The 27,370-nt window shown below is 41.1% G+C and overlaps 2 protein-coding genes and 1 long non-coding RNA gene across 4 annotated transcripts in view; 1 reads left to right on the forward strand and 2 right to left on the reverse strand.

Annotated features, from left to right (window-relative positions):
- METTL9 (methyltransferase like 9) overlaps positions 1-1,861 on the reverse strand; it is a 49,941-nt gene extending 48,080 nt beyond the window's left edge. Inside the window, exon 1 of the mRNA XM_027527570.1 lies at positions 1,802-1,861. Coding sequence (XP_027383371.1) covers positions 1,802-1,846 — 45 coding nt within the window. The 5' untranslated portion in view covers positions 1,847-1,861. The remainder of the gene's footprint in view (positions 1-1,801) is intronic.
- LOC113883662 lies at positions 32-25,877 on the forward strand. 2 transcript variants are annotated; one of them, XR_003508703.1, is made up of 4 exons: positions 32-137; positions 737-824; positions 9,318-9,442; positions 25,401-25,877. It is a non-coding gene; the product is annotated as an uncharacterized LOC113883662 (long non-coding RNA). The 2 variants fall into 2 exon arrangements; XR_003508702.1 differs by lacking the exon at positions 25,401-25,877 and having other exon boundaries at positions 9,318-9,650.
- Positions 22,203-27,370, reverse strand: part of LOC113883659 (transmembrane protein 180-like) — a 40,963-nt gene continuing 35,795 nt past the window's right edge. The window contains exon 7 of the mRNA XM_027527566.1: positions 22,203-22,475. Within this exon, the coding sequence (XP_027383367.1) occupies positions 22,343-22,475 (133 nt within the window). The 3' untranslated portion in view covers positions 22,203-22,342. The remainder of the gene's footprint in view (positions 22,476-27,370) is intronic.

The raw sequence follows: 27,370 nt of genomic DNA on the forward strand, positions 1-27,370 counted from the left end.
CATCCGCCTGGCGCGCGTCCCCGCCTCCCGTCTGGTTGCGGCTCCTTACAATGGCCTAAATGATTTTAATATTAATACTTCTAGGCCAGGGGTGATCGTTCCGAAGGCGGTAACTGAAGCCTCCCCGTCCCTCCAAGGTAGTGTCTGCAGTTCTTCTGGTCTCTCGTCGCCTTAGTCTTTGCCTCTGGGCCCCTCATCCACCCCTGGGCGGGACTTTTCTCCAGGTTGTGCAGATTGACCCCGGGGTGACCCTCATCCCCTTCGTACATTCGTACAGCGAAGTCCTTGCCAGAGACAGAGATTGCCAGTTTTAACATAATTGCCAAGCTACATGGCTTCCTATTTACATTTACAGCCAACCAGCCAGACCTCCACCCCAAGGACCTACACCCTGCTTCGCAAGAGCTGCACAGTAGACGTAAATCTAAGTGCAAAATGTTACCGCCAACCCCTCCCCACCTCCCCACCCAGTTCCTCAAGCCTGGCAGGTTGCTGGCTACCTGTTTCTAAGAGGCATCGGCGAAAACTCTGCCTCTGTTGGAAGCTTCTGCAGTTGGGGCACCTGCAAGTTATGTTCTGGTGTATTGATGACCCTGTCCAAGAATGAAAATCCCAAATTCGAGTCCCTGCGTGCTCGTTTCCTTGAATTAACAAACGGAAGTTGGATCCAGTACTCGTCAAGCCAACTAAGATTTGCAAGCAGTATTTACCCAGATGTGTCTTTGATCATTTATAGCACAGGAAGACCTAGCAACGTTTCAAAACCGAAAGGTTACACTGTGTTCCTGTGTCTGAAGCTCTTCCTGCTGCCACCAAAGCTACAAGTAAGGAGTCAAACATTTCATGGGGCCTATCCCTTTAACACCTTGCTAGGTTTGTTTAGAAAATGCTTCTAATTTAAATGCACTAGACATCATGTAATACATTTTATTTTAATTCAAAACAAAAGAAGCCTTTCTGTTAACTCCATTTGTGCACTTCAGAGATGGTTATTTAAAAGTGTCATGGTGATCACTGATGAGGAACAAAACCCTTCCTTATCCACAAACATTTTTATTAGCTTCTAAGAACCTCAGCTTGGCACCTTTCACTAACAGGAACATCTTGTTGCCTAATGTAACACAGGCTATAACAAACAAACAAACCAAAAAGGCAGAGAGGAGGAGGGTACTTTGTGTTCTCTTTCCAGCATACTCCCTAACTGCTTCCTGCCAAAATCCCAAAGAGCCTGCACCTTTAAATCTAGTTCAAACCTCTAGTGGTCCTGATCCAAATCATCAAAAAGGAACTATAGTAGCAAGCTCAGATAATTCAGTTTTCGATGTCATCTCTCTCCACTGCCTCTTAGGATCAGTGTCACAGGTACAGCAACTCTGTGCCAAAGAAAGCCTTCATCTTTTTAGAGGAGGTGAGACGGGTTGGGCAGGGGGCTGTAAAAGCAGCATGAATGTATAGAATGACATATTTCATTTCTGCAAACAAAGGAGACCACAAAATAAGCCCCTCAACTATAGAGTAAGCCTGATGAACTGAGAAGCAGCAACTAGATGGCTGCTGTTGTCTGAAGGGTTTAGGGTCAGTTGACTGCCACGAAGCCCAGCATCTCAAAGAAGCAGATTTTCACTTCAGACCTGAGCAGGTGGCCTGGAAAAAATAAATCAGTCTCACATTTAAATACTCTATAATAATCACAGAATATTCAACTACATGTTGTTTACACTTAGCAAGCACAGGATGAAACCAAAGCACAGCATGATCAAATGATTTGCCTAAAGGTAGCAGAACAAATTCAATACCAGACCTTTTCATAGAACCTGGTATCCCAGCTCACAGTCCTTCGATCCATCTAAGAAGCCTTGCTGTCTCTCCCTTCTCAGAGAGCCTCCTGAATTACAAGTGAGGAGGAAGGAAAACAGCAAGAGTAAATATACTAAGCAGAAGTTCAGATTGCCCTCAGGGACTGCCCCTTTCCTACATCGACTAGAATGTCACTGGCTGTATATTAAAACCTCAGTCATCCATCACAGAGAGGGGAAGAGGCATAGATAACACAAAAAGCCAGCTAAGAGCCAGTATTCTTTCTGACCTTGAAATGCAGTGATATTCAAAGGACACATAAATGACACCTTCTGTGCTGGGCTTTGCTCAGTGTTCCCCTGACCAGGAATCAGGTGTCTGGCTTGGGTCACAGCTCTGTGCATAGGTCCCAAATCTTGACTGGATCACTTTCCTATCTAGAACTCTAGGCAGGGCGCTCTTGGTTGTAATTGTTCTTATCGGCTGCAATTTACGGCATTTTCATGTTCTCTTTTCAATTAGGAAGAGAACCTATATAGAGAGAGCTGGATCTGTAGAGAAACACAGAATGTGCTGCCATTGTTGCTCATTGTCATCTTGTTGAAGAGATAATGATCTAAAAAGAGTATAATCACATGTTTTCATGGGCTTAGATTGTGTTTATGCTTCTTAATATTTTGCAGAGTATAAGAAAGGTGCAAGTTTCCCCCCGTGTATTCAGTGGATGTTCCTTGTGGTTATTAAGCAATGAGTACCTCTAAAAAAATGAAATTAGTAAATGTATTCAATAAATTTTTTTTATATTAGTAAATGTAACGGATTCTTATCTGAACTTTGTTGATATGATGTCAGGCATATGCAATGACGTCACTGTGGCCTCTGATAAAGTGTAAGCTAAGGCGAAAGTGCAAACAGAGAAAAACAAATATATTAACACGTACAGATTCTGAAAAAAATGGTACTGATTAACATATCTGCAGGGCAAGAATAGAGACACAGGCATTGAGAACAGACTTTGGACACAGTGGGGAAAGGCGAGGATGGGACAAATTGAGAGAGTAGCAGTGAAACCTACACATTACCGTGTGTAAAGCGGATAGCTAGTGGGGGGTTGCTGTGTAACTCAGTAAGCTCCACCGGGGGCTCTGTGACCACCTGGAGGGGTGGGATGGGGTGGGAGGGAGGTTCAGGAGGGAGGGGACATATGTATACCTATGACTGAGTCACGTTGTTGTACTGCAGAAACCAACACAATTTTGTAAAGCAATTATCCTCCAATTAAAAGTAAAAAAGTTATATAGAGTGTTTAGTGTAGTGCCTCAGGACATAGTAAGTTCTCCAAAAATGTTAATTTTCTCTTGCTTTCACTATAACTTGGATAATTCACCCTCTCCTGAACCTCCCTTTCCTCATCTGTAAACTGGGGCCATGATTTTGAGAGCTTCCCCAGTGACTCAGTGGTAAAGAATCCACCTGCCAATGCATGAGGTGCAGGAAATGCGGGTTTGATCCCTGGCTTGGGAAGATCCCCTGGAGGAGGAAATGGGAACCCACTCCAGTATTCTTGCCTGAAAAATCCCATGGACAGAGGAGCCTGGCGGGCTGTGGTCCACGGGGTCGCAAAGAGTCAGACACGACTGAGCGTGCACACACACACACACACACACACACACACACACACGTGATTCTGAACCACTTAGTCCACAACACATCTGTGAGAATCAGATGATCTGAATGCCTTGTAAACTGTAAAAACTCAACCAAGGTTATCATAATAACGATGCTTATTCCCAATGTGACTGATCTCTGCAAAGCTACCCTCCATAAGACATTCCCTTAGAGCCCAGGATGTTAGCTCCTCCTCCTCTGTCTATTCCCAGACCTCTTCCTGAGACTAAACTAAGAGAGTGAGGATGAAAGTGTCCGAAAGGAATATGAAACACAAAACTGCTTAACATTCAAGCCTAAGAATCCAAAAATCAGGCAGCAAACTCAAGTTTATGTACTTATCAGGCGTGCCTACCTTCTTAGTAGGAAAACCTTTGCCCCTCTTCCCAGCTGGCTCGTTTGCATCACCTCTGTGCCAGCCACAGCACTTCACCTACTTAGAACCTTCTGGACCCCACAGCCTCCCTCCCATGGCAGTCTCATACCTGTTTCAATTGATGTCAGGGATAAAGTTGGAAAGACCAAGAACTGCCACTTTCACATTGGCAAGAAGATTTATTGAGTAGACGCAAGGCATGAGGCACTGGACTAAATGGAGAGGAAAGCAAAAGAAACACAATGACATCCTCAGAGCTTACTATTTAAGAGGGAGGATTACTTTGTGGGTGCAAGTAATCACAAAATGAATAGTTCACTACAGTCTGCTGTGTGCTACAAAAGAAGTGTACATGGTTAGAAAAATGAAAGCTGTCCAGAGGAAGTGTGGCTTTGCAGCCCTCGTTTTGACATCTCCTTGCTAAGCCTGAGAGCTTCCGAGTTGCCCAAGTTCCTCTGGACTACAGGTATACCAGTAATTGTGGGATAAAAACGTGAGGTACCTCTAAGAGTCCTCTGGGCTGCGAACATCAGAGTAAGCCACCTGTGTACTTAGGTTGTAAATGTATGCTACTGCTTCTAGGATCCCTAAAAGAAATTTGCCCGTGTAATAGTTTGATCCACTTAAAGGAAAAATATGTTATTTCTTTAAATGTATATTTCAACCCAGCAAGGTCTTTCCAGCAGCAGGTCTGAGTCGGAGCTCTGATAAAAGAGAAGACTTGTTTTCCTTCACTTTCTGGGGCATTTTCAAAGGTTCAGAACTCTTCTTTCATCTTGTTTTACATGTATTTTCAAGACATCCCTATCCTTGGCCTCTTAATTGCAGTCTTCTGCATGTGTGTGGGTTTGATCCTGTGAAAGGCTGCTTCCTCTCCACCCAACTCACCCCGTAACTTCATGCCACTGTGTTTTCATAGTCTGATTTTGAAAATATAAAGCCTTCTTATTTTGTGGCTCTAAAATATTCAAACATATGGTCTATATGAAATACATGAAAAAATTGCATGGTATGTTAAGAAAGCTTTTAAAGCTTTAAATATTTTATAGTAGACAAGGCGTGTATGTACGTATGTACATAAACATGTGCTAAGTCACTTCAGTCATGTCCGACTTTGTGAGACCCTATGGACTATAGCCCCGCCAGGCTCCTCTGTCCATGGGCTTCTCCAGGCAAGAATACTGAAGTGGTTTGCCCTGCCCTCCTCCAGGGGATCTTCCTGACCCGGGATGGAAGCCATGTCTCTTATGTCTCCTGCATTGGCAGGTGGGTTCTTTCCCACTAGCACCCTCTGGGAAGCCTGTACATAAACCTAAGTATCTTAAATAGTTTGTATAACATACCCCAAAACCACATCTCTGCTGACATGAGAGAAGACCACTATTTTATCTTGCACAACCACAAACTGGTCTAAAAAATGAAAAAGAATACGTTTATGAAAGTTAATACTTGAGCAATCAATCAGCCTGAAAATCAAACAGAACCATCTCCCTTCTCTGTGAAAACTGTGATTGATTTGCTAGTAGCCACAACTAATGTGAGTTTGTCTTACGACTTAGCCTGGGATCTTCCTTAAACATACTGTGTGCACAAATCATTAAATCCAGGCGAAAGGCATTCAGTTATTAGATAACCAAAACCTTAGATTTTGAGAACCCTGCAATTGTTCCATATACTTCCCTAAAATTGACAAAGTAGATACTGAAAGCAGCTCTTAAGCTCTTCTACAATTGTTGTTGTGTTAGATGCTCAGTTGTGTCTGACTCTTTGCGATCCCATGGAATGTAGCCTACCAGACTCTTTTGTCCATGGGATTTCCCACGGAAGGATACAGGAGTGGGTTGCCATTCCCTTCTCCAGGGGATCTTCCCGACCCAGGGATTGAACCGGATCTCCCGCATTGCACACAGATTCTTTACCATCTGAGCCATCAGGGAATAAACTTTATTTCCATGTTCATTAGCTTTCTATGCTCAAGTCTTAAAAAAAAAAAAAAAAGTTTTACATATGACAGCAGCCTTTCCTCCACCACAGAGACTTGTTCTGAGCCAACAGAACTCAAATCCCACCTTCCCCTCTTGCCTCCCACACCAGGCCCGAGAGGAAGTGGGGTGGGGCAGGGGGCTCTGGGAGAAGCCAGTTTTGCTCAAGAAGCTCACTAAAGTGAAGTTTGGTATCTATGAATATAGAACAGGCTGTTCTTCCTCCAAGAATGATCTGTTTCATAACCAAAACTATAAATGATACTGGAGCCAAGTTTGTTACTTTTCAGACATCTTAACAATGTAAACAAATTGCCTTGGTTTTGTGAAATCTTTTTTTGCTTTCATTAGGAGACATTTATAGATTATTTTCACCACATCTACAATGCTCATCATGATTATTCAGTAGAGTAAGTCTTCAGGAAAATAAATCTGGGTTATTCCTGTAGGGTTTGATAGTACGATAGATTCATTTTTAGAATCTCCAACCCTTTGTTTGATTCATGGACTGGAATTTCTCCACTGTTGTCTATAAATAGCAGCCCATGTCTGTAAGTACATGACTGTATTTTCATCTTGACACTTGGTAACTCATGTCATATTTGAGGACATCTAACATTTGTTAGCTTTTTTAATTTGGAACTTGTGTGTCTGTCTGGACACAAGCATCAGGAATAAGTTATTTTTTGACATATGTTTAAGGATGTTTCAAGAAAAAACTGTCAGATTTTTTTTTTTTTACATGGTTGGTGGTACATGGAGTCAATCATAAAATTGCATTCAAAAATTCTGGAAACTGGAAAATAAAATTGCTGAGAATCACAAATTGGGTTATGTGCTCTAACCCAATACACACAACAGGTTAGAGCAAAGTGATGCAAAGTCACGTTTAAAAAGGCAGGTCCCCAAGCCAAGACTTGACTGCACATTGACTGAAGGAGGGTAATAACATACTAAGAATTAACAGCTCGTTGTGGGTGGAAGATGGAGAGGATTGGATCAGCCTTAGGAAGTGGAAAGGCAGGTGGATTTCGCAGTGGCTCTCCACCATAAGCCCAGGAGACCAAAGTCAGGTCTGCTTTGCTCCAAGCAGCAGGTACCACTCTGTGTAGCTGGAGATGGGCACATTCATTGTCTCAAGCACCATGACTTCATCCATTAACATCATCCTGAACTGCCATGTCCCTCATTCCCACATGTTGTATTCCTTATAGAGCATGAAAATGTGCTGATGGGGATAAATACCCATCTATCCCATGATAGTTTTGTGTCAGAATATAAATTAATAAATAGGTTTGGGGCTTTTTTTTCTGCATTGGTCTGTGAGTTTTATTCATGCTAACTTCCTGTTAGAGATGATTCCATTCTCAATGTAGCAATGTATTAAGTTTCTATAACAATAAAACCTCAGACAGTGATGAATTTACCTACATCATACTGCTTACTTGCCTCCTGTGAAGCCTGTATGCAGGTCAAGAAGCAACAGTTGGAACTGGACATGGAACAGTGGACTGGTTCCTAATTGGGAAAGGAGCACATCAAGGCTGTATATTGTCACCCTGCTTATTTAACTTATCATGAGAAATGCCGGGCTGGATGAAGCACAAGGTGGAATTAAGATTGCTGGGAGAAATATCAATAACCTCAGATATGCAGATGACACCACTTTTATGGCAGAAAGCAAAGAGGACCTAAAGAGCCTCTTGATGAAGGGGAAAGAGGAGAATGAAAAAGCTGGCTTGAAACTCAACATTCAAAAAACAAAGATCTCGGCATACAGTTCCATCACCTCATGGCATATAGATGGCGAAACAATGGAAACAGTGACAGACTTTATTTTCTTGCGCTCCAAAATCACTGCAGATGGTGACTGCAGCCATGAAATTAAAAGATACTTGTTCTTGGAAGAAAAGCAATGACAAACCTAGACAACATATTAAAAATCAGAGATATTACTTTGCCTACAAAGGTCTTTATAGTCAAAGCTGTGGTTTTTCCAGAAGTCATGTATGGCTGTGAGAGCTAGACAATAAAAAAGGCTGAGGGCCAAAGAACTGATGCCTTCAAACTGTGATGCTAGAGAAGTCCCTTGAGCTGCAAGGAGATCAAGTCAGCCAGTCCTAAAGGAAATCAACCCTGAATATTCATTGGAAGGACTGATGCTGAAGCTGAAGCTCCAATACTTTGGCCACCCAATGCAAAGAACTGACTCATTGGAAAAGACCTGATGCTGGGAAAGATTGAAGGCAGGAGGAGAAGGGGACTATAGGGGATGAGATGGTTGGATAGAATCACTGACTCAATGGACATGAATTTGTGCAAACTCCAGGAGATGGTGAAGTACAGGGAAGCCTGGCGTGCTGCAGTCCATGAGGTCACAGAGTCGGACACAACTGAGTGACTGAACAACAGCATACTCCTTATGGGAATGATGATGACCAGTCAGCCTTCCCTCACCCAACAAATATCAGCCCTCACTTGCCTGAAACACACAGTGTATGGGAATGAGGCTTTCTCAGATGCCTATGGTTCTTATTCAAAGCCTTTTCTGTCCCACCACAGACTCCCTCCCAGTCCCTCGTCCCCGTATCAGTTTGTTCAGCCCTCATCTTTACCATCAAAAACAGGATGAATATTTACTGCAGGAGGCAGGAAGTTAAAATTCTAGTTACAATCCTGATACTTTCTGTGTGACGTTGGAAAATCGTATAACCTTAATCATTTTGTCTGTAAAATTGGAGATTAATAAAGACTACCCGTACGTAAGGTCACGGACTTGGATCAGAGACTCTTAAAGTCTCTGCCAGTTACAGGATCTGCTACTTTGCTTACTTTCTTTTGTGAATTATCAATTCTGTGGATTTTTTCCAAAGGCTAATATAAACATATCTGTACTTACATAGTATACAAGAGGAGTGGTATAATTTTCTGTGTTTACTTACATAGTATACAAGAGGAGTGGTATAATTTTCTGTGTTTCCCCCCACACTTTAAAAACAGATCTCATAAATTCAGAGTTGCGTAACACTCTATAAGATAAATGACAAACAGTGTCCTTCAAATAGTACATAACTGTGACAAAGTTTAGAAATGGAGATATTTTTTGTTTTGAGAGTGATGTGTTTGACTAATTGTCAGCTCCTTATGACCTGAAACCAAAGTCCTTGCACTTCTGACTCCTCCCACCCCGTATCCATCACCCTCTCCTTTACCTCGACCTGCTGTTTCACTGTGTGAGGCTTCCCTAGTCGCCTAGAAAGTACCTGGAGGAAAAGCACTCTGAAACTGTGGTAGAACCACATGAAATTCTCCGTCTGAACCTCAGCCTCACTGTTCCAGAAATGGAGCCTCCTACAACAGCACTGCCGGAGTATCACACGTGCTGCTAACAGGACAGCATGTGCCAGACACCAGGCTTTGTGCTAACACTTTTAATCCTCACTACAATTTAATAAGGTTGATACTACTGTTATCTTTTTTTTTTTTTCTTACAGAAAAGAATCTAAGGCACAGAAAGCTTCCATTGCACAGCAAATGAGCAACTGAAGCATGGCTTGAAAGCAGGCAGTCGGATCTGAGAACCCACTTTCTTCACACAAAGCTCTACTGCCTCCTAGCGGTAATTAACCATCCTTAGACCACAAGTTTCAGACTCCCTGGTGATGCTGATTAAATGCAGTTTCTTGAGCCATTCCAGGTGTTGATTCAGAATCCTGCTGTAAATAGAGAGTTTTCAACATGCTTCACCAGGGAGAAGTAAAAGATGAGATCCTTAGCAGAAGCAATATGCACTTTAATTAAAAGTATTCGAAAGTCATGATATTTAATTTTTGACTGCATTGGGTCTTCATTGCTGCACGTTGGCTTTCTTTGTTTGTGGCAAGCAGGGACCACTCTCTAGTCGTGGTGTGTTGGCTCAGTAGTTAGGGCACACAGGCTTAGTTGCTCCACAACATGTGAGATCTTCCCAAACCAGGGATCAAACCCATGTCACCTGCATTGACAGGCAGATTCTTAACCACTAGGCCACCAGGGAAGTCCATGAAATTATCCTTTAATGAAGCAGTTATTTTTTTAAGTGTGCAGATAACCCAAAAGAGGAAAATAGCATTTCTAAATAGCAAGTTAAATGGTATTTGTGTAATTGCTTTAGGACAATCTTCCCAAAATAAAATGAAAACAAATGTTATGGTCTGTAAATTTTTTCCAGTCACTCTATGTAGTGTACAATTTATGAGTCTTGACAAATGCGTACAACTCTGTGTGTGTGTTAGTTGCTCAGTTGTGTCCGACTCTGCGATCCCATGGACTGTAGCCCACCAGGCTCCTCTGTCCACGGAATTCTCCAGGCAAGAATACTGGAGTAGGTAGCTATCCCCTTCTCCAGGGGATATTCCCAACCCAGGGATCGAACCTGGGTCGCCTGCACTGCAGGCAGATTCTTTACCATCTGAGCCACCAGGGAAGCCCACCTGCTGTTGTTCTTTAGTTACTAAGTTGTGTCCAGCTCTTTGCAACCCTGTGGACGGTAGCCGGCCAGGTTCCTCAGTCCACGGGATTTCCCAGGCAAGAACACTGGAGTGGGTAGCTATTTCCTTCTCCAGGGGATCTTCCCAACCCAGAAATTGAACCCGAGTCTCCTGCTTCACAGGCAGATTATTTACCTCTGAGCCCCCCAGAAGCGTCACTTAGAATATAACACATCCTTTTTCACCAGGAAATGCTAGTTCTGGGTGTGGGGATCAGGGAGGGTCTGCAGGCCACCACTTCTGGTCAGAGGTTTGGTTAGGTAGCCAAAGTAGAAGGGAAAAAGACAGCTCATTTCACATATTCCAAGCTCTTGAATACAGTGACCTCAACTGTACTAACGGAAGCAATTTCAACATTCGGCTAGGCTAAGGCTCATTAGAAATCAATGATTTGAAAAAGCAAAGCATAAAAACTAATGAATTCAGTCTACAATTTTTTTTTTTTTACAATTGCCCTTGTGTACCCTTTCATTGTATTAACTGACACTTCATTGCATTTAACAAAGGTAATCCCAGGTAAATTTCGTGTTGATGCTTATTTTTCCAAATTCTCAACTTTTCCAGCATTTGTAGAAAAAGCAAGAGAATTCCAGAAAAACATCTATTTCTGCTTCATGGACTACACTAAAGCCTTTGACTGTGTGGATCACAACAAACTGGAAAATTCTTAAAGAGATGGGAATACCAGACCACCTCCTGACAAACCTGTATTCAGGTCAAGAAGCAACACTTAGAACCAGACATGGAACAACAGAGTGGATCCAAATTGGGAAAGGAGTACGTCAAGGCTGTATATTGTCACCCTACTTATTTAACTTACATGCAGAGTATCATGAGAAATGCTGGGCTGGATGAAGCATAAGGTGGAATCAAGATTGCCGGGAGAAATATCAATAACCTCAGATAGGCAGATGACACCACCCTTATGGCAGAAAGCAAAGAGAAACTAAAGAGCCTCTTGATGAAGGTGAAAGAGGAGAATGAAAAACCTGGCTTAAAACTCAGCATTCAAAAAACTAAGATCTTGGCATCCAGCGCATTCACTTCATGGCAAATAAATGGGGAAACAATGGAAACAGTGACAGACTTTATTTTCTTGGGCTCCAAAATCACTGCAGATGATGACTGCAGCCATAAAATTAAAAGATGCTTGCTCCATGGAAGAAAAGCAATGACCAACCTAGACAGAATATTAAAAAACAGAGACATTAATTTGCCTACAAGGGTTGTAATAGTAAATTATGGTTTTTCCAGTAGTCATGTATGGATGTGAGAGTTGGACCATAAAGAAGGCCGAGAGGGGTGGGGGGAAAAAAAAAAAGGCTGAGCACCAAAGATTTGATGCTTTTGAACTGTAGTTGGAGAAGACCCTTGAGAGTCCCTTGGACTGCAAGCAGGTCAAATCAGCCAATCTTAAAGGAAATCAATCCTGAATGTTCATTGGAAGCACTGATGCTGAAGCTGAAGTTCCAATACTTTGGCCACCTGATGCGAAGAGCCGACTCATTGGAAAAGACCCTGATGCTGGGAAAAATTGAAGGCAGGAGGAGAAGAGACGACAGAGGATGACATGGTTGGATGGCATCACCGACTCAATGGACATGAATTTGAGCAAAGTCCAGGAGATGGTGAAGGACAGGGAAGCCTGGTGTGCTGCAGTCCATGGGGTGGCCAAGAGTCTGACACAGCTGAGCAACAACCAACATTTATAACCTTTAAACAAGTTTTCAGTTTGGTATCACTGAAGTTCTGTAAATAATGAAGTTCAAGAAACATTTTATCTCAATTAAAAAGTATTCTGAACTCTACTTGAAGTTGTCTCAAATATCTCGGCAAGGACTCATTTCAGTGTATTCTCTGGGGCCTAATCAGAACTGAGCTTCTGCAAGCTTCACTTCAGTCACGCCACTGCTGGGCTTAGCAGGATGTGGCCTCTCTGACGCTGGATCAGTGTTGCTCTCTGCCTATAGCCTTCCCACAAGATTTATCTGTATAGGATTTTTCCTCAGAGTGGACTGTCTTGTGTTTATTGAGATTTGAAGCTGAAGGCTTGCCCACATGCAGAACATTCAAAAGGTTTCTCTAGTGTGTGGATTTTGAGATGATGAATAAGACCTGACTTCTGACTGAAGGCTTTGCCACACTCTTTCTGAACATCAGGGAATTCATAACAAGGAGAAGCATTCACTGATGTTCAGAAAGATGTTCTCCGCTTGTGAAGGGGCTTCCCCAGTGGCTCAGTAGTTAAAGAATCTTGCTGCAATGCAGGAGACCTGGGTTCCATCACTGGGTTGTGAAGATCCCCTGGAGGAGGGCATGGCAACCCACTCTAGTATTCTTGCCTGCAGAATCCCATGGACAGAGGAGCCTGGTGGGCTATAGTCCATAGGGTCCCAAATATATCAGACATGACTGAGTGAATAACATCCACATATACCCTTGTGACAGCCTTGCCACATTCAGGACATCGGTAGGTCTTATCCCCCATGTGGATTCTTTTGTGATTTCTCAGGCCAGTTAATTGTGTGAAGGTCTCCCCACACTCATCACACATATGTTTTCTTGGTTTAGAAGGTTTCCATGCTTCCCTCCTAACTTGTGTTAAGCCTGAGTGCTGACTGAGGGCTTCACCACACTCATCACATTTATAGGGCTTCTCCCCAGTGTGACTTCTCTGAGGAATGATCAGGGTTGAGTTCAATCGAAAGTTTTTTCCATACTCAACACATTCGTAAGGTTTTTCCCCTGAGTGAATTCTGTGATATATTACAGGTTCTGAGCTCTGACTAAAAGTTCACCCGCATACAGATCATCATTCAAAAAGTTTCTCTCCAGTGTGGATTCTCCAGAGTTGGTTAAGTCCTACATACTGAGTGAAGGCTTTTGCACATACTTTACATTCATAGAGTTTTTCTTTACTGTGAATTCCCTGATGTTCAGTAAGATTTGAACATTGCCACCACAATCAAAATGCAGGGTATTTCCATTGCCTAAAATCCCTGTGTCCCTTTGTAGCCAAGCTGTCTCCCCGCCTTCAGGCCCTGGCAACCACTCAGGTGTTTGCTGCCCTGATAGTTTTGCCTTCTCCAGAATGTGATGTAAATGGAATCGTACAGTAGATAATCTTTAAGTCTAACTTCTTTCACTTAGCATAATGCATCTGACAGTCCTTTATGCTGTCGTTGGTATCAGCAGTATCGCTTTTGCACTGACGCGTAGCATTCCACTGAGTAGATGTCCCACACCTTGTGTGCCAGCTGACCAACTGGAGGACACTTGTTTCTAGTTTGGAGGGGGGTAATTATAAAGCCATAAACAAATGTGTGCATATTTGGAGTGAACATAGTTTTTCTTCCTTCTGGGCAAATAGCTTGCAGTGGGAATTCTGCAGTACATGTCAAGTATATATTTAAATTTATAAGAAGCTGCCAAAACTGTTTTCCAGAGCAGCTGGACCATTTTAATTCTACCAGGAAGCATGAGCATTCTGGGCGCTCCACCATCTTGTCAACATGCAGTATTATTAGCTTGTTTTTTAAAATTCTGTTCCTTGAAATGTGGATTTTCTTTTTTTTTTCCATGCCACACAGCTTGCAGGATCCTATTCCCTGACCAGGGATCAAACCCAGGCCCACAGTGGTGAAAGTACAGAGTCCTAACCACTGGACTGCCAGGGAATTCTCATATTATTAGCTTTTGTTTTAGCCATTCTAATAGTTACATAGTGATATCTCATTGTGGTTTTTAATTGGATTTTCCTAATGACCAATTGGAGAAGGCAATGGCACCCCACTCCAGTACTCTTGCCTGGAAAATTCCATGGATGGAGGAGCCTGGTAGGCTGTAGTCCATGGGGTCGCTAAGAGTCAGACACAACTGAGCGACTTCACTTTCACTTTTCATGCCTTGGAGAAGGAAATGGCAACCCACTCCAGTGTTCTTGCCTGGAGAATCCCAGGGACAGGGGAGCTTGGTGGGCTGCTGTCTATGGGGTCATACAGAGTCAGACACGACTGAAGTGACTTAGCAGCAGTAGCAGCAATGACCAATAATGTTAAACATCTTTTCTTGTACTTATTTTCCATCTGTGTATCTTCTTTGGTGGAATGTCTGTTCAAGTATTTGTCCATTTTTAAAATTAGGTTGTTTGTTATCTGTTCATTAGTTGTGAGAGTTATTATTCTACCTGCAAGTCCTTTAAAAAAGATGAACTTTGAAAATATTTTTCCCCAGTCTGTGGCTCACTGTTTCTTTTTCTTAACAGTATCTTTCAATGGGGCCTCTCTGGTGGCTCAGTGATGAAGAATCTGCCCACCAATGCAGGAGATGTGGGTTCAGTCCCTGGATAGGGAAGATTCCCTGTGGAAGGGCATGGCAACACACTTCAGTATTCTTGCCTGGCAAGTTCCATGAACAGAGGAGCCTGGCAGGTTATAGTCCATAGGATCACAAAGAGTCAGACACAACTGAAGCGACTTAGCATGCATGCATGCTGCTGGAGGTTTGTACTTTTGACCACCTTCACCCAATCCCCACTTCCCCTTCCCCTCCACCATCTCCGACAACCACAAATCTGATCTCTTTTTCCATGAGGTTGTTTGTTGCTTTTGAATTATACTTGATACGCAACACTATGTCAGTTCCTGGTATACAGCATAGTGATTCTATATTTCTATACACTTCAAAATGATCACCATGATAAATCTAATTACCATCTGTCACCATGCAAAGATATTACATAATTATTGACTTATGTTCCCCACACTGTACATTTCATATCCAACGCTAATTTATTTTGTAATTGAAAGTTTATAAGTTTATATCTTTCAGCCTCCACCTATTTCTCTTCTCCTCCATCTCCCCCCTCTGGCAACCACCCATAGATTGTTTTGACTATTCAGGGTCTTGTGTGTTTTCACACAAATTTTAGAATTATTTGTTCTAACTCTGTGGAAAATACCATTGGTATTTTGATAGGGATTGCAATGAATCTTGATAACTTTGGTTTGGTCATTTTAACAATATTAATTCTTCTAAGCTATGAACATGGTATATCTTTCAACTGTGTGCATTTTCCTCTTTTTCTGGATGCTCTTAAGTTGAGTAATTCTTATTATTGTATCTCCACTATTGGTTTTTATTTGTGCCTCACTTTAAAAATATGTGTTTAATAATTGCCCTAGAGTTCAGAATTAAAATCTTTAATTAATTAGATTCTACCTTAAAATACTGTATCTCTTCCCACCTAGCGTAAGAATCTTATGACACCCAATTCCTCCCATATTCTAGGGTATTTTTTCCTACATTTTATTTTTTGCATATTCTGTGATTCTATAATACATTATATACATGACTGCTCTTTTACTTCAGATGGTCAATCATCTTTTATTGAAAATTTTATTGAAGTAATTGTGGATTCACATGCTGCGGTAAGAAATGATACAGAGATTCGTGTCCCTTAACCCTGTTTACTCTAATGGTAACATCTTGCAAGCTGTAGTATAATATCACAACCAGAATCGACACTGATAGTAATACAATCTACTGATCTCATTCTGATTCCCAGCCTTACTTTATGTCTGTGTATGTGTTTAGCTCCATACAGTTTTGCCACATATAGGTTTACGTATTCGCCACCACGGTCAAGATTCAGAGCAGTTTCATCACCACAAAGATTGCTCACATTATCCTTTCGTAACCATGCCGATTTCTCTACCTCCTCACCCTGTCCCAAACCCCCAAAGACCATAAATCTGTTCTCCGTTTCTAAGACTCTGTTATTTTAAAAACTGTTACATAAACTAGTCATACAGTATGCAACATTTTGTGACTGGCTTATTTCGCTCAGTATAATTCCCTGGAGAGTCATCCAAGTTGTACCATTTTTACTGTAGAATAGTATTTGATGGGTTATGTGTATCACAGTTTATTTAACTATTTTCCTGTTGGAGGACATCAGAGCTGTTCAGTTTGGGGCTATTGTGAATAAAGCTGCTATGAATAGTCATTCACAGGTTATTGTCTAAACATAAGGTTTTTGTTTCTCTGGGATAAATGCGCAAGAGTGCAATTGCTGGTTTGCGTGACAATTGCACGTTTAGTTTTAATAAGAAACCGCAAAACTGTATTCCAGACTGGCATTACCACTTTCCAGTGGTATGTAAATGTATGAGGGATCCTCATTTACCTTTTAAAGTGGTTGAAAATAAGAAAAAAATGTCTTTTATACTTATCTTCATTTTAATCACTTTCAGAGATTTTTATTTCTTAGTAAAGATCCAGGATTCTACCTGGTAACTTTCTTGAGCATTTCATATAATGCAGGTCTGTTGGTACTGAATTCTCTCAGCTTTTGTTTGTCTGAAAAGTCTTTATTTCCCCTTAACTTTTAAAGACATTTACACTGTGTATAAAATTCTGGGTTAACAGATTTTTTTCTTTCAAAATTTTCAAGATATTATTCCATTGTCTTAAGTCTTAATAGTTTCTGACTTACAGTGTGCGGTTATTAATTCTGATTTTTGTTCCTCTGTATGTAACATGTCTTACTTATCTAGCTGCCTTCAATAATTCATCCTTATCTTTGGTTTTTATCAGTTTGATAAAATGATCAAATGTGTCCCTCATATTGATGTGTCCATCATATGATATGGTTTTGCCTTATAAGTTTGTTTGTATATTCATCCTGGTATTTTATTTATCCTGGTTCTCTGAGCTACTTGGATCTTGAGTTTCTTGGTTTGCTGTCTTTTATTATGTGAAAACAACAAACAAACAAATAACAAACACTTGATTATTGTTTCTTTAAACATTTCTTGTGACATGGTCTCTTTTTCTTCTTCTTTTCTTTGGCATTTCATTCAAATGTATGTTTGACTGCTCCATATTGTCCCAAATATCTTGGGTATTCTATTTTCTCTGTCTCCTCTTTCTTGTGTGTGTTTCAGCTTGAATACAGGTATGTCTTGGTGATCTTGTGATTTAGTTCCAGATCACCATAATAATGTGAATATCACATGAATTTTTTGGTTGCCCAGTGAATCTAGAAGTTGTGTCTACAGTATGTGAAAGTAAAAGTGTTAATCACTCAGTCATGTCCGACTCTTGGTGACCCGGTGGACTGAAGCCTTCCAGGCTCCTCTGTCCATGGAATTCTCTAAACAAGAATACTGGAGTGGTTGCCATTTCTTTCTTCAGGGCATCTTCCCAACCCAGGGATTGAACCAAGGTCTTCTGCATTGCAGGCAGATTTTTTACTGTCGAACTACCAGGGACGCGTACTATACTGTAGTCTGTTAAATGTGCAATAACGTTATGTCAAAAACTCAGTGTACACACTACTATATATAAAATAGATAACTAATAAGAACCTACTGTATTACAGAGAGAACTCTACTCAATACTCTGTAATGACCTATATGGGAAAAGAATCTAAACAAGAGTGGATATATATAACTGATTCACTTCACTGTACACCTGAAACTAACACAACATTGTAAATCAACTGTATGCACGCATGCTAAGTCACTTCAGTCGTGTCTGACTGTTTGCGGCCCTATCTACTATAACCCCCCAGGATCCTCTGTCCATGGGATTCTCCAGACAAGAATACTGGACGGGGTTGCCATGCCCTCCTCTGTAAGTCAACTATACTCCAATACAAATTTTTAAAAAACCCTATATACATAATTTTAAAACACTTTGTTGCTTAAAAAATGCTGACCATTATCTGAGGCTTCAGAGAATTGTAATCTTTTTGCATAGTAACATCAGAGATCACGGATCACAGATCACTATAACAAATATAATAATGAAAATTTTAGAAATATTGTAAGAATTACCAAGAAGTGAGAAAATGCTTCTGGGAAAATGATGCTGATAGACTTGCTTGTCTCAGGGTTGCCACAAAACTTCAATTTATAAAAAGAGCAGTGTCTGTGGAGTGCAATAAAGTGAAGCACAGTAGACTGAGGTATGCCTCTAATTTCCATTGATGTATCTTCAAGTTCACTGATTCTCTCCTCACAGGATATGCTGCACATTACAGTTTACACAAATACAAATTTCTTCACAATCTTTAGCTTCCCTTTTAAGATTAAGTGTGTGAATTTATGATTAACAGATCTTGCTGGAAGATAATGCCATCAACATCACCATCTCTGGCCTTCCCCATCTCCAGGCCCTGATAGAACTTTGCTGATTTCAGGGAAAGCAAAAAGAAAACAAATTCAGGAACTGTACCATTTTGCAGTCTCTTACTGCAAAGGCCTGGCTTGAATCAGTGAACTCAGAATATGAATCAGGTCTATTCCACCTACACCCCTTACACTTCTTATTGAACATGCCCACCCACAGACCAAGTAGCAGCAACACAGACAGTCATTTTGTGAAGTACACCCAGTGGTAAGCTAGCTGGTGAGAGCCATTGCTAACTTTTCAGGAATTCTCAAGCTAGATTTTTAAATGGCCATTATTTTAAAATTATATATAAACTTATGCATGGGTGCATGCTTAGTCACTCAAACATGTCCAACTCTTTGCAATCCCATGGACTGTAGCCTCCCAGGCTCCTCTGTCCATGGAATTCTCCAGGCAAGAATAGTAGAATGGGTAGCCATATCCTTCTCCAGAGGATCTTGTCAACCCAGGGATCCAACTCTGGTCTCCTGCATTGCAGACAGATTCTTTACTGGCTGAGCCAACAGGGAAGTCCATATATACATATTGACGTTCAGTAGCTCAACTGTGTCCGTCTCTTTGTGACCCCATGGACTGCAGCATGCCAGGTTTCCCTGTCCTTCAGTACCTCCCAGAGCTTGCTCAAACCCATGTCCATTGAGTAGATGATGCCATCCAACCGTCTCATCTTCTGTTGCCCCCTTCTCCTCCTGCCCTCAATCTTTCCCAGCAGCAGGGTCTTTTCCAATGAGTCGGCTCTTGGCATCAGGTGACCAAAGTACTAGAGCTTCAGCTTCAGCATCAGTCCTTCCAATGAATATTCAGGGTTGATTTCCTTTAGGATTGACTGATCTCCTTACAGTCCAAGGGGCCTCTCAAGAGTCTTCTCCAGCACCACAATTAGAAAACATCAATTCTTCAGCACTCAGCCTTCTTTATGGTCCAACCTTCACATCCATACATGACTACTGGAAAAAACCATAGCTTTGACGATATGGACCTTGGTTGGCAAAGTAATGTCTCTGCTGTTTAATAAGATGTCTAGGTTTGTCATAGCTTTCCTTCCAAGGAGCAAGCATCTTTTAATTTCATGGCTGCAGTCACCATCCACAGTAATTTTATATATATATATATATATATAATCATATATATACATTATATTAAATGTATATACATATGTGTGTGTATATATATATACACATTATATTAAAAACAGAGGTGAGAGCTCAAAACACTATTCATTTTTTATTTTTATTCTTTATTTTTTTCGCCATACCTTGCAGCACGTGAGATCTTAGTTCCCCAGCTAGGGACTGAACCCACACTCCCTGCAGTGGAAGCATGGAGTCTTAACCACTGGACCACCAAGGAAGTCTCTCTGTAATGTTATTAATGTCTATTCTATATGTGATAGAATGTGTATATGTGATATGACATGTGTATATGGAATTATGATTTTTGTTTTGCTTTCTAATTTTACAATGGTATGCTACTTAGCACTTCTCAAATCTGTGTTCACTGATATTACATTTGTAGCTTGAAATTAGCCATGTTAGATGTATTAACACCATGAAAATTAGTGTAAACTTCTGCTTTGTTTTGTTGATTGTCTAATCCAGGGGTCAGCAAACTTTTTTGGTGAAGAGCCAAAGAGTATTTTAAGCTTTGCAACCACATGCAGTTTCTGTTGCATAGTTTTAATTACAAGCCTTTAAAATGTAAAAATTATGCTTAGATCTCATGCGTGCATGCGTGCTCAGTCATGGCCAACTCTGCAACCCCATGGGCTATAGCCTGCCAGGCTCTTCTGCTCATGGAATTTTTCCAGGCGAGAATACTGGAGTAGGATACCATTTTCCTACTCCAGGGGATCTTCCTGATCCAGAGATCAAACCCGCATCTCTTTTGTCTCCTGCATTAGCAGGAAGATTCTTTACCACTGCACCACTGGGGAAGCCTGTTACTGTACAAAAATGGGCCAAAGGTTGGATTTGGCCCAGGAGTGATAGTTTGCCGACCCCTGGACTAGATTTAAGGAAGCAATAAAATGTTAATAATGCAGATTAACCCAAATAATGCAGATTAACCAAATGCAGATTAAACTCAAAACTGTCATGTCTGTAGCTGGTACACTGTGGAAAATATGAGAAATTCAGAACTATTCTTTCCAGTACTAAAAACCTATCATTCAATTAATCAAAGAGGTTGCTCGTGTCGTGGCTGACTGAGTGCAGTTCTCAAGTATGTCTTCATTATTTGTTTTGTCTTACTCATTAACATAAACAAAATATAAAACAATATTTAGGTTGGAACTACACTCCTTGGTTAATGACATGGGTGACTTTTTTTGGAATTGAATGATAATCAAGCATTTATCCATAGTTTTGATTTCATGATTTTTGTTGCCAATTATAGAAACTTCTAATGGAATATGGAATTTGAAAGAAATAGCAAGTTATGGGACTTCCCTAACAGTGCAGTGGTTCAGCCTCAGTTCTTCCATTGCAGGGAATACAGGTTCAATCCCTGGTGAGGGAGCCGAAATCCTGCATGACTCACCCTGTGGCCAAAAAATTAGGAAAAAGAAAAAGAAATAGCAAGTCATGCTGAAATTATAGGTAGATGGAATTTCCAAAAAAGGAGTCATGTTTTATGATGATTTGTAAGTCATATCCTGTACATATTTTTATCAGTAAAATTTATAATAAAATGACATATGTATATATGCTTACTTTTTTCCCATAGAGCCAATCATTAAGCATTTCTATCACATCAGTGTGTCCCAATTTCTCATGCTGGATGTGTCTTATCACTCCTGGATGAGAGAATCTAGACAGGCGCACAGAGTTCGAGTCAGTTAGATGAAGGTGGGTGACTGAACTGAAATTTCTGGTTCTCAGCCAGTTGAGAGAGAGAAGAGAAGACAGAGAGACAATGAGAGAGAAAAGACTGAAGGTGACAGAAACAATCAAAGGCACCCTGACTCTCCCCTCTAGTCCTGTTTTATTTCCTGTCCCAGATGCCCATGAATTTATCTATTGCATCCTTACCGGAAACCTCTCTTTAAGACAGCTGAATTCCTGCCTCTTCACAACCAAAAGCTCTGCAACCAAGACAGTGAACCACATAAATCTGGACTATATGAGTCCTCTAATCCTGGTCCCTGAGTTTCCCAAATCTGATGACTATTAATCACCGGGAATCTACAAACAATGGTGATAAAGTATTACTTAATGAAAACGGGGGGCATGTATCACTAATAAAATCAGTCAAATAAGCAATATGGGGCTTTAAAAAAAAATAAAAGAAAGTGGCACACATAGTCAGGTAAGTTCTGGGAAACCTAAAGCAACTCATATAGCAATTCAGGGGTAAGGAGTGAAAGGTTGTGTTCAGGCAGTGAGACCACTTGGAAATGGCCAACTTAATTCATATTTAATGTTCTTTTAAAAATATTTATTTATTTGGCTATGCTGGGTCTTAGTTGTGGCATGCAAAATTTTTTAGTTGTGGCATGTGGAATCTTAAGTTGCAGGACATAGAATCTACTTCCCTGACCAGGGATCAAACCCAGGCCCCCTGCATTGGGAGCACAGAGTCTTAGCCAATGGACCACCAGGGAAGTCCCCATATTTAACATTCTTATTATGGAGTCAAAAACTTTACATTTGATGGACTTTTATTTGTTTGTTTTATTTTTTTCCTAAACAAATCAGAGGTTATAAAGAACAGTTTTGCCCTCTGGCATAATGTAACTCTATGAAAACAAGCAACTGAAGTTCATTTGACTCTTGTAATGGCTGGTGTCACCCTCAGAAGGCCCCTGTGTAGTCTGTCTTCTTCCTGATGGAGAATGGGCTCCAAACCAGGATCTGAATTGCTGCGATGCCCAGTGGGACCAGGCAGATCAAATTAAAGATGGCCTCATGAAGATCTAAGATTGTACTGAGAGGGAAAAAAATATTGAAACACAGTTAGTTTCTCCAGTGGCTTCTTTTCTTATTAACTCAAAGCTATACAACAAGAAGTTTCAGAGAAGTTTTGATACCTATTGAGTCCATTTAAAAAGTAAATGTAATTTTATCAAATAATTTTGATTCTTTCAAATAACTGAATAAGTAAATAATCCCTACCTTCCGGTTGGTTATACCAGGGGAGGCTGATACATACTCCTTTGATCACAATGCCTGCAGAGAAGTGCTGTGGCCACAGTGAAGGGCCCCACACTGGGCGCAGGAGGACAGAGGTGGAGGTGGTACAATGCATACGTGTATCTACATACTCATATCATTTTCGTCTTGAAATCACCATCCAGAGAGTTTCAAAGAGGCAGGAGGTGGGCATTCATTTTTATTACTAAACTGACTTCCCTTCTACACAATTTGAGATTATGAGAGGAAACCAGGCTTAATAATAATATTAAGAAATGACACAACTTTTTCTGCCAAGAACTTCATTAAGCCCAAGATGCCTATGGTTCTCATCATTTATTAAGCCCAATATGCCTATTATATTTAGTAGATCATACTTTTTCATTCAAATCATACACAGCAAAAGAGGCCTCCTGGTTATTTGGGGGCTGATTATATGGTTTGCAGCTTCTCTTTGGTTACTTGGGCTATCTAAAACAGCACCTCATTAATTCAGCCAATTGAGGAGATAAGTGGAAAGGTCAAACTATATGGTACAAGAAAAGGAGGTGGTTTGTTATATTTCATACCAGAATCAGTTGATATTACCAGAACCTATTGATATTACCAGAACCTATGTATCATTCACTCATTTAAAAAATAGGTATTGTGTGATTATTAATGTGCTAGGCATTGGGTTCAGGACTGGTTATCCAATGGTGCAAAACTGAGTTTCTACTTCATGGAGCCCACCTCCCAGTTCTGTAGATAGACCTTAATCAAGTCATCATAAATAAGATTGACTTACCCATGATTACAAATGAAGAAAAAATGCTGAGATGAAAAAAAGCAAAGTATTAGATAGGAGCTCATAGTCAGAGCATTTGCAGGTAGAGTCTGGAGAAGGTTCTCCCAGGGAAGTGGGATTTGAGCTGAGTCCTGAAGAATAAGTAGATATTAACTAGAAGACCTCTGAGTAGAATCATGGGAAAACATCCAAGCATTGCTACCTCCACCTCTAAAGGCCACAAGCAGGAAAGTCTTGGGCGCTCTGGACTGGATTGTGTTTGCTTCCTTTTACTGCTTCACAAAACCACTCTTCACCTTGAGTCCTACTCAATCCAAGAATTGATGACTATGACTTTCCCATTCTTTGCTCCTCTGCTGTTACTTTCTGGGCTCTGAGACAATCACAAAGACGTGGGCCATCAACTGGACTTCCCAACACATGCTGACTGTAGCCTCTAGAAGTAACAGAGGAGCCCATAATGCTGTCAGGATGCAGTTACATTTCTGCTCCACCCAGACTATCGATGGAAAGCTTCATTTCTAGGTGCACATGGTGTTTTGTCTTCCTAGCATTTCTTCCTTTAAGAAAAATCTTCTGCCCTCTTCCACAGTAAGCCTGTTTCAGTCCTGAAGATTCATTGGACGTCGACTACCCTGCTCCCACCCCAATGTCAGGCATACACCGAGACCTGGTCAGAGTCAGGCTATAGCTACTGTCTCAGGAATGCACATGTGACTCATGCAAAGCCTTTCAGGGTCCAGCTCGGAGCTTCTGCTGTGCAACTGGGACAAATGTTTCCTCTAGGATCTGAGTCTGTAAGCCCATGTAAACCTGGGGTTACCTTGCTGCCACGTGGTAAAAGTTTGCACTCAACACAGAGGGAAAGTCACGGGCAGAGAAACAGATTCCTAACATCATTTGAGTACTACTTACACAAAGCCCAGCTCTGTCTGACTTTTCAATTATATGAGCTGTTAAGTTCCTTTTTCATTTGATCTTACTTCCACTGAGTTTCTGTCACTTGCAGCTAAACTGGCCTGAAAATTGTATCTTTACCATTGGCACGTATGTCCAAATTACCATAATTTGGCCTCCGACCACTATAGGGACGGGATTCAGTAATTTCTAATTGGTCATTACTAAGAAAGACACAGGAGGTTTGAAAGACTGATCACAGATTTCGAGAATGAGAAGACAAGGTCATGACGATACTTTTGAACTTGATGTAGATATGTAGAAACATGATGCTTCTCTCCCCACCTTTGAGTACTCACTGAGTGGAACCACAAGACAGACCAGATTGGGGGACTGGGTCAACAGTGGGTGCAAGATGCCAAAAAGTAAGGGAAAATCAGGTTCCACGTTGTTAGTATTGTTGTTCAGTCACTAAGTCATGTCTGCCTCTTTTCAACTCCATGGACTATAGCCAGCCAGGCTCCTCTATCCGTAAGATTTCCCAAGCAAGAATATTGGAGTGGGTTGCCATTTGCTTCACCAAGGGAATCTTCCAGAACCAGGAATTGAACTTGCATCTTCTGCCTTGGCAGATTCTTTACCACTGAAGCCACCAGGGAAGACCAAATTCCACTTTGTCACAGGCTAAATCACACACTTCTTAAACACAGAGAAAAAGAAAGGAAGTGGCCTAATCAAGACCTTTAGTGAACAAAAAAACCACAGAACCATGACCATGAACTGCTAGTCAAGGAATTATACAGTATGTGCTCAAAGCCCAGTGTTTCATGAAAAGACTGGTTTCTGCTTGGCTGAGGCACCTGTGTGCTTTTTATCTGAGTGCTTAACAATAGGACCCATTGTCCCTCTGCATTCTCTAGTTATAGCAGATTCCAGTTTCAGAAATATCAAGAAATTAGATTCCAGCTGATATGGGTTCTCTCTGGGAGATTTCTGATCTTAAAGACAGAATTGTCTTTTTCTCTTTTTTTCCAGGGTGAGAGGAGGCGTAGAGAACATCTGTGATAATCTGCAGGCGCAAAGCCTCCAGTGAGTGTGCTGACAACATTACAGGGAGAGAGCTGTAGGCTGGAAGTTCAAGGGAAGGCAGCAGAATGAACATTTAAATGACTAAGGTAGTTTGATAAATACCATGTTGTAGTCTAACCCCCAATGCTTTCAAGGCTGACACCATTATTACTGAAGCTGCAACCATTTTCATTTCCATATTACTTCACTGAATCACTTGATGCTCTTCAAAAATTTCCTTGATCTTCCTGCTCTTTTCTTAAGATTTCCTCTTTCTTTTAAGATGTTATTCTAATCTGGGAGAGATGCCCATGATTTAGAGAATTTCTTTTCCTCTTTCACATTGCATACCCTCTACTGGGATACGGATGAACTTAGAGAATAGCAAGGAGAGATAAGAAGGGCTTCTTAAGCCAATACAAAGAAATAGAGGGGAACAATAGAATGGGGGGGAAAAAGAGATCTCTTCAAGAAAATTGAAGATTCCAAGGGAATATTTCATGCAAGGATAGCACCATAAAGGATGGAAACAGTAAGGACCTAATAGACGAGGAAGAGATTAAGAAGAGGTGGCAAGAATACACAGAACTATACAAAAAAGGTTTTAATGACCCGGATAACCACAATGGTGTGGTCATTCATCTAGAGTCCAGATATCCTCGAATGTGAAGTCAAATGGGCCTTTAGGAAGCATTACCATGAACAAAGCCAGTGGACATGATGGAATTCTAGCTGAACTATTTCAAATCCTAAATGATGATGCTTTTAAACTGCTGCCCTCAATATGCCAGCAAATTTGGAAAACTCAGCAGTGGCCACAGGACTGGAAAAGATCAGTTTTCATTCCAACTCCAAGGAAGGGCAATTCCAAAGGATGTTCAAACTACCATACAACTGTGCTCATTTCACATGCTAGCAAGGTAATGCTCAAAATCCTTCAAGCTAGGTTTCAACAGTATGTGAGCCAAGAACTTCAGATGTTGAAGCTGGATTTAGAAAAGGCAGAGGAACCAGAGATCAAATTGCCAAGGGAAAGCAAAGGAATTCCAGAAAAACATCTACTTCTGCTTTATTCACTGTACCAAAGCCTTTGACTGTGTGGATCACAACAAACTGGAAAATTCTTAAAGAGATGAGAATATCAAACCACCTTACCTGTCTCCTGAGAAGCCTGTATGCAGGACAAGAAACAACAGTTAGAACCAGATTTGGAACAATGGACTGCTCCAAAATTGGGAAAGGAGCACGTCAAGACTATATTGTCACCCTGCTTATTTAACATATATGCAGAGCTCATCATTCGAAATACCAAGCTGGATGAATCACAAGCTGGAATCAAGGTTGCTGGAAGAAATATCAACAACCTCAGATATGCAGATGATAGCACTCTAATGGCAGAAAGTAAGGAGGAAAGAGCCTCTTGATGAAAATGAAAGAGGAGAGGGGAAAAGCTGGCTTAAAACTCAGCATTCAAAAAACTAAGATCATGACATCTGGTCCTATCCCTTCATGGCAAATTTTTGAAGGGGAAAAAGTTGAAACAAAGACAAATTTTTATTTTCCTGGACTCCAAAGAAGGCTGATGGTGACTGCAGACAGTGACTGCAGCCTTGAAATTAAAAGACACTTTCTCCTTGGAGGGAAAGCTATGACAAACCTGAAAGTGAAAATTATTCTCACAGCCGTGTCCGACTCTTTGCCACCCCATGGACTGTAGCCCACCAGGCTCCTCTCTGTCCATGGAATTCTCCAGGCAAGAATACTGGAGTGGGTTGCCATTTCCTTCTCCAGAGGATCTTCCCGACCCAGGGATCGAACCTGGCTCTCCTGCATTGGAGGCAGATTCTTTACCAACTGAGCTACTAGGGAAACCTAGACAGTGTATTGAAAACAGAGATATCACTTTGCCGACAGCAGTCTGTATAGTCAAAGCTATG

This window comes from Bos indicus x Bos taurus, chromosome 25 (genome assembly GCF_003369695.1).
Source record: "Bos indicus x Bos taurus breed Angus x Brahman F1 hybrid chromosome 25, Bos_hybrid_MaternalHap_v2.0, whole genome shotgun sequence".
Classification (NCBI taxonomy): domain Eukaryota; kingdom Metazoa; phylum Chordata; class Mammalia; order Artiodactyla; family Bovidae; genus Bos; species Bos indicus x Bos taurus.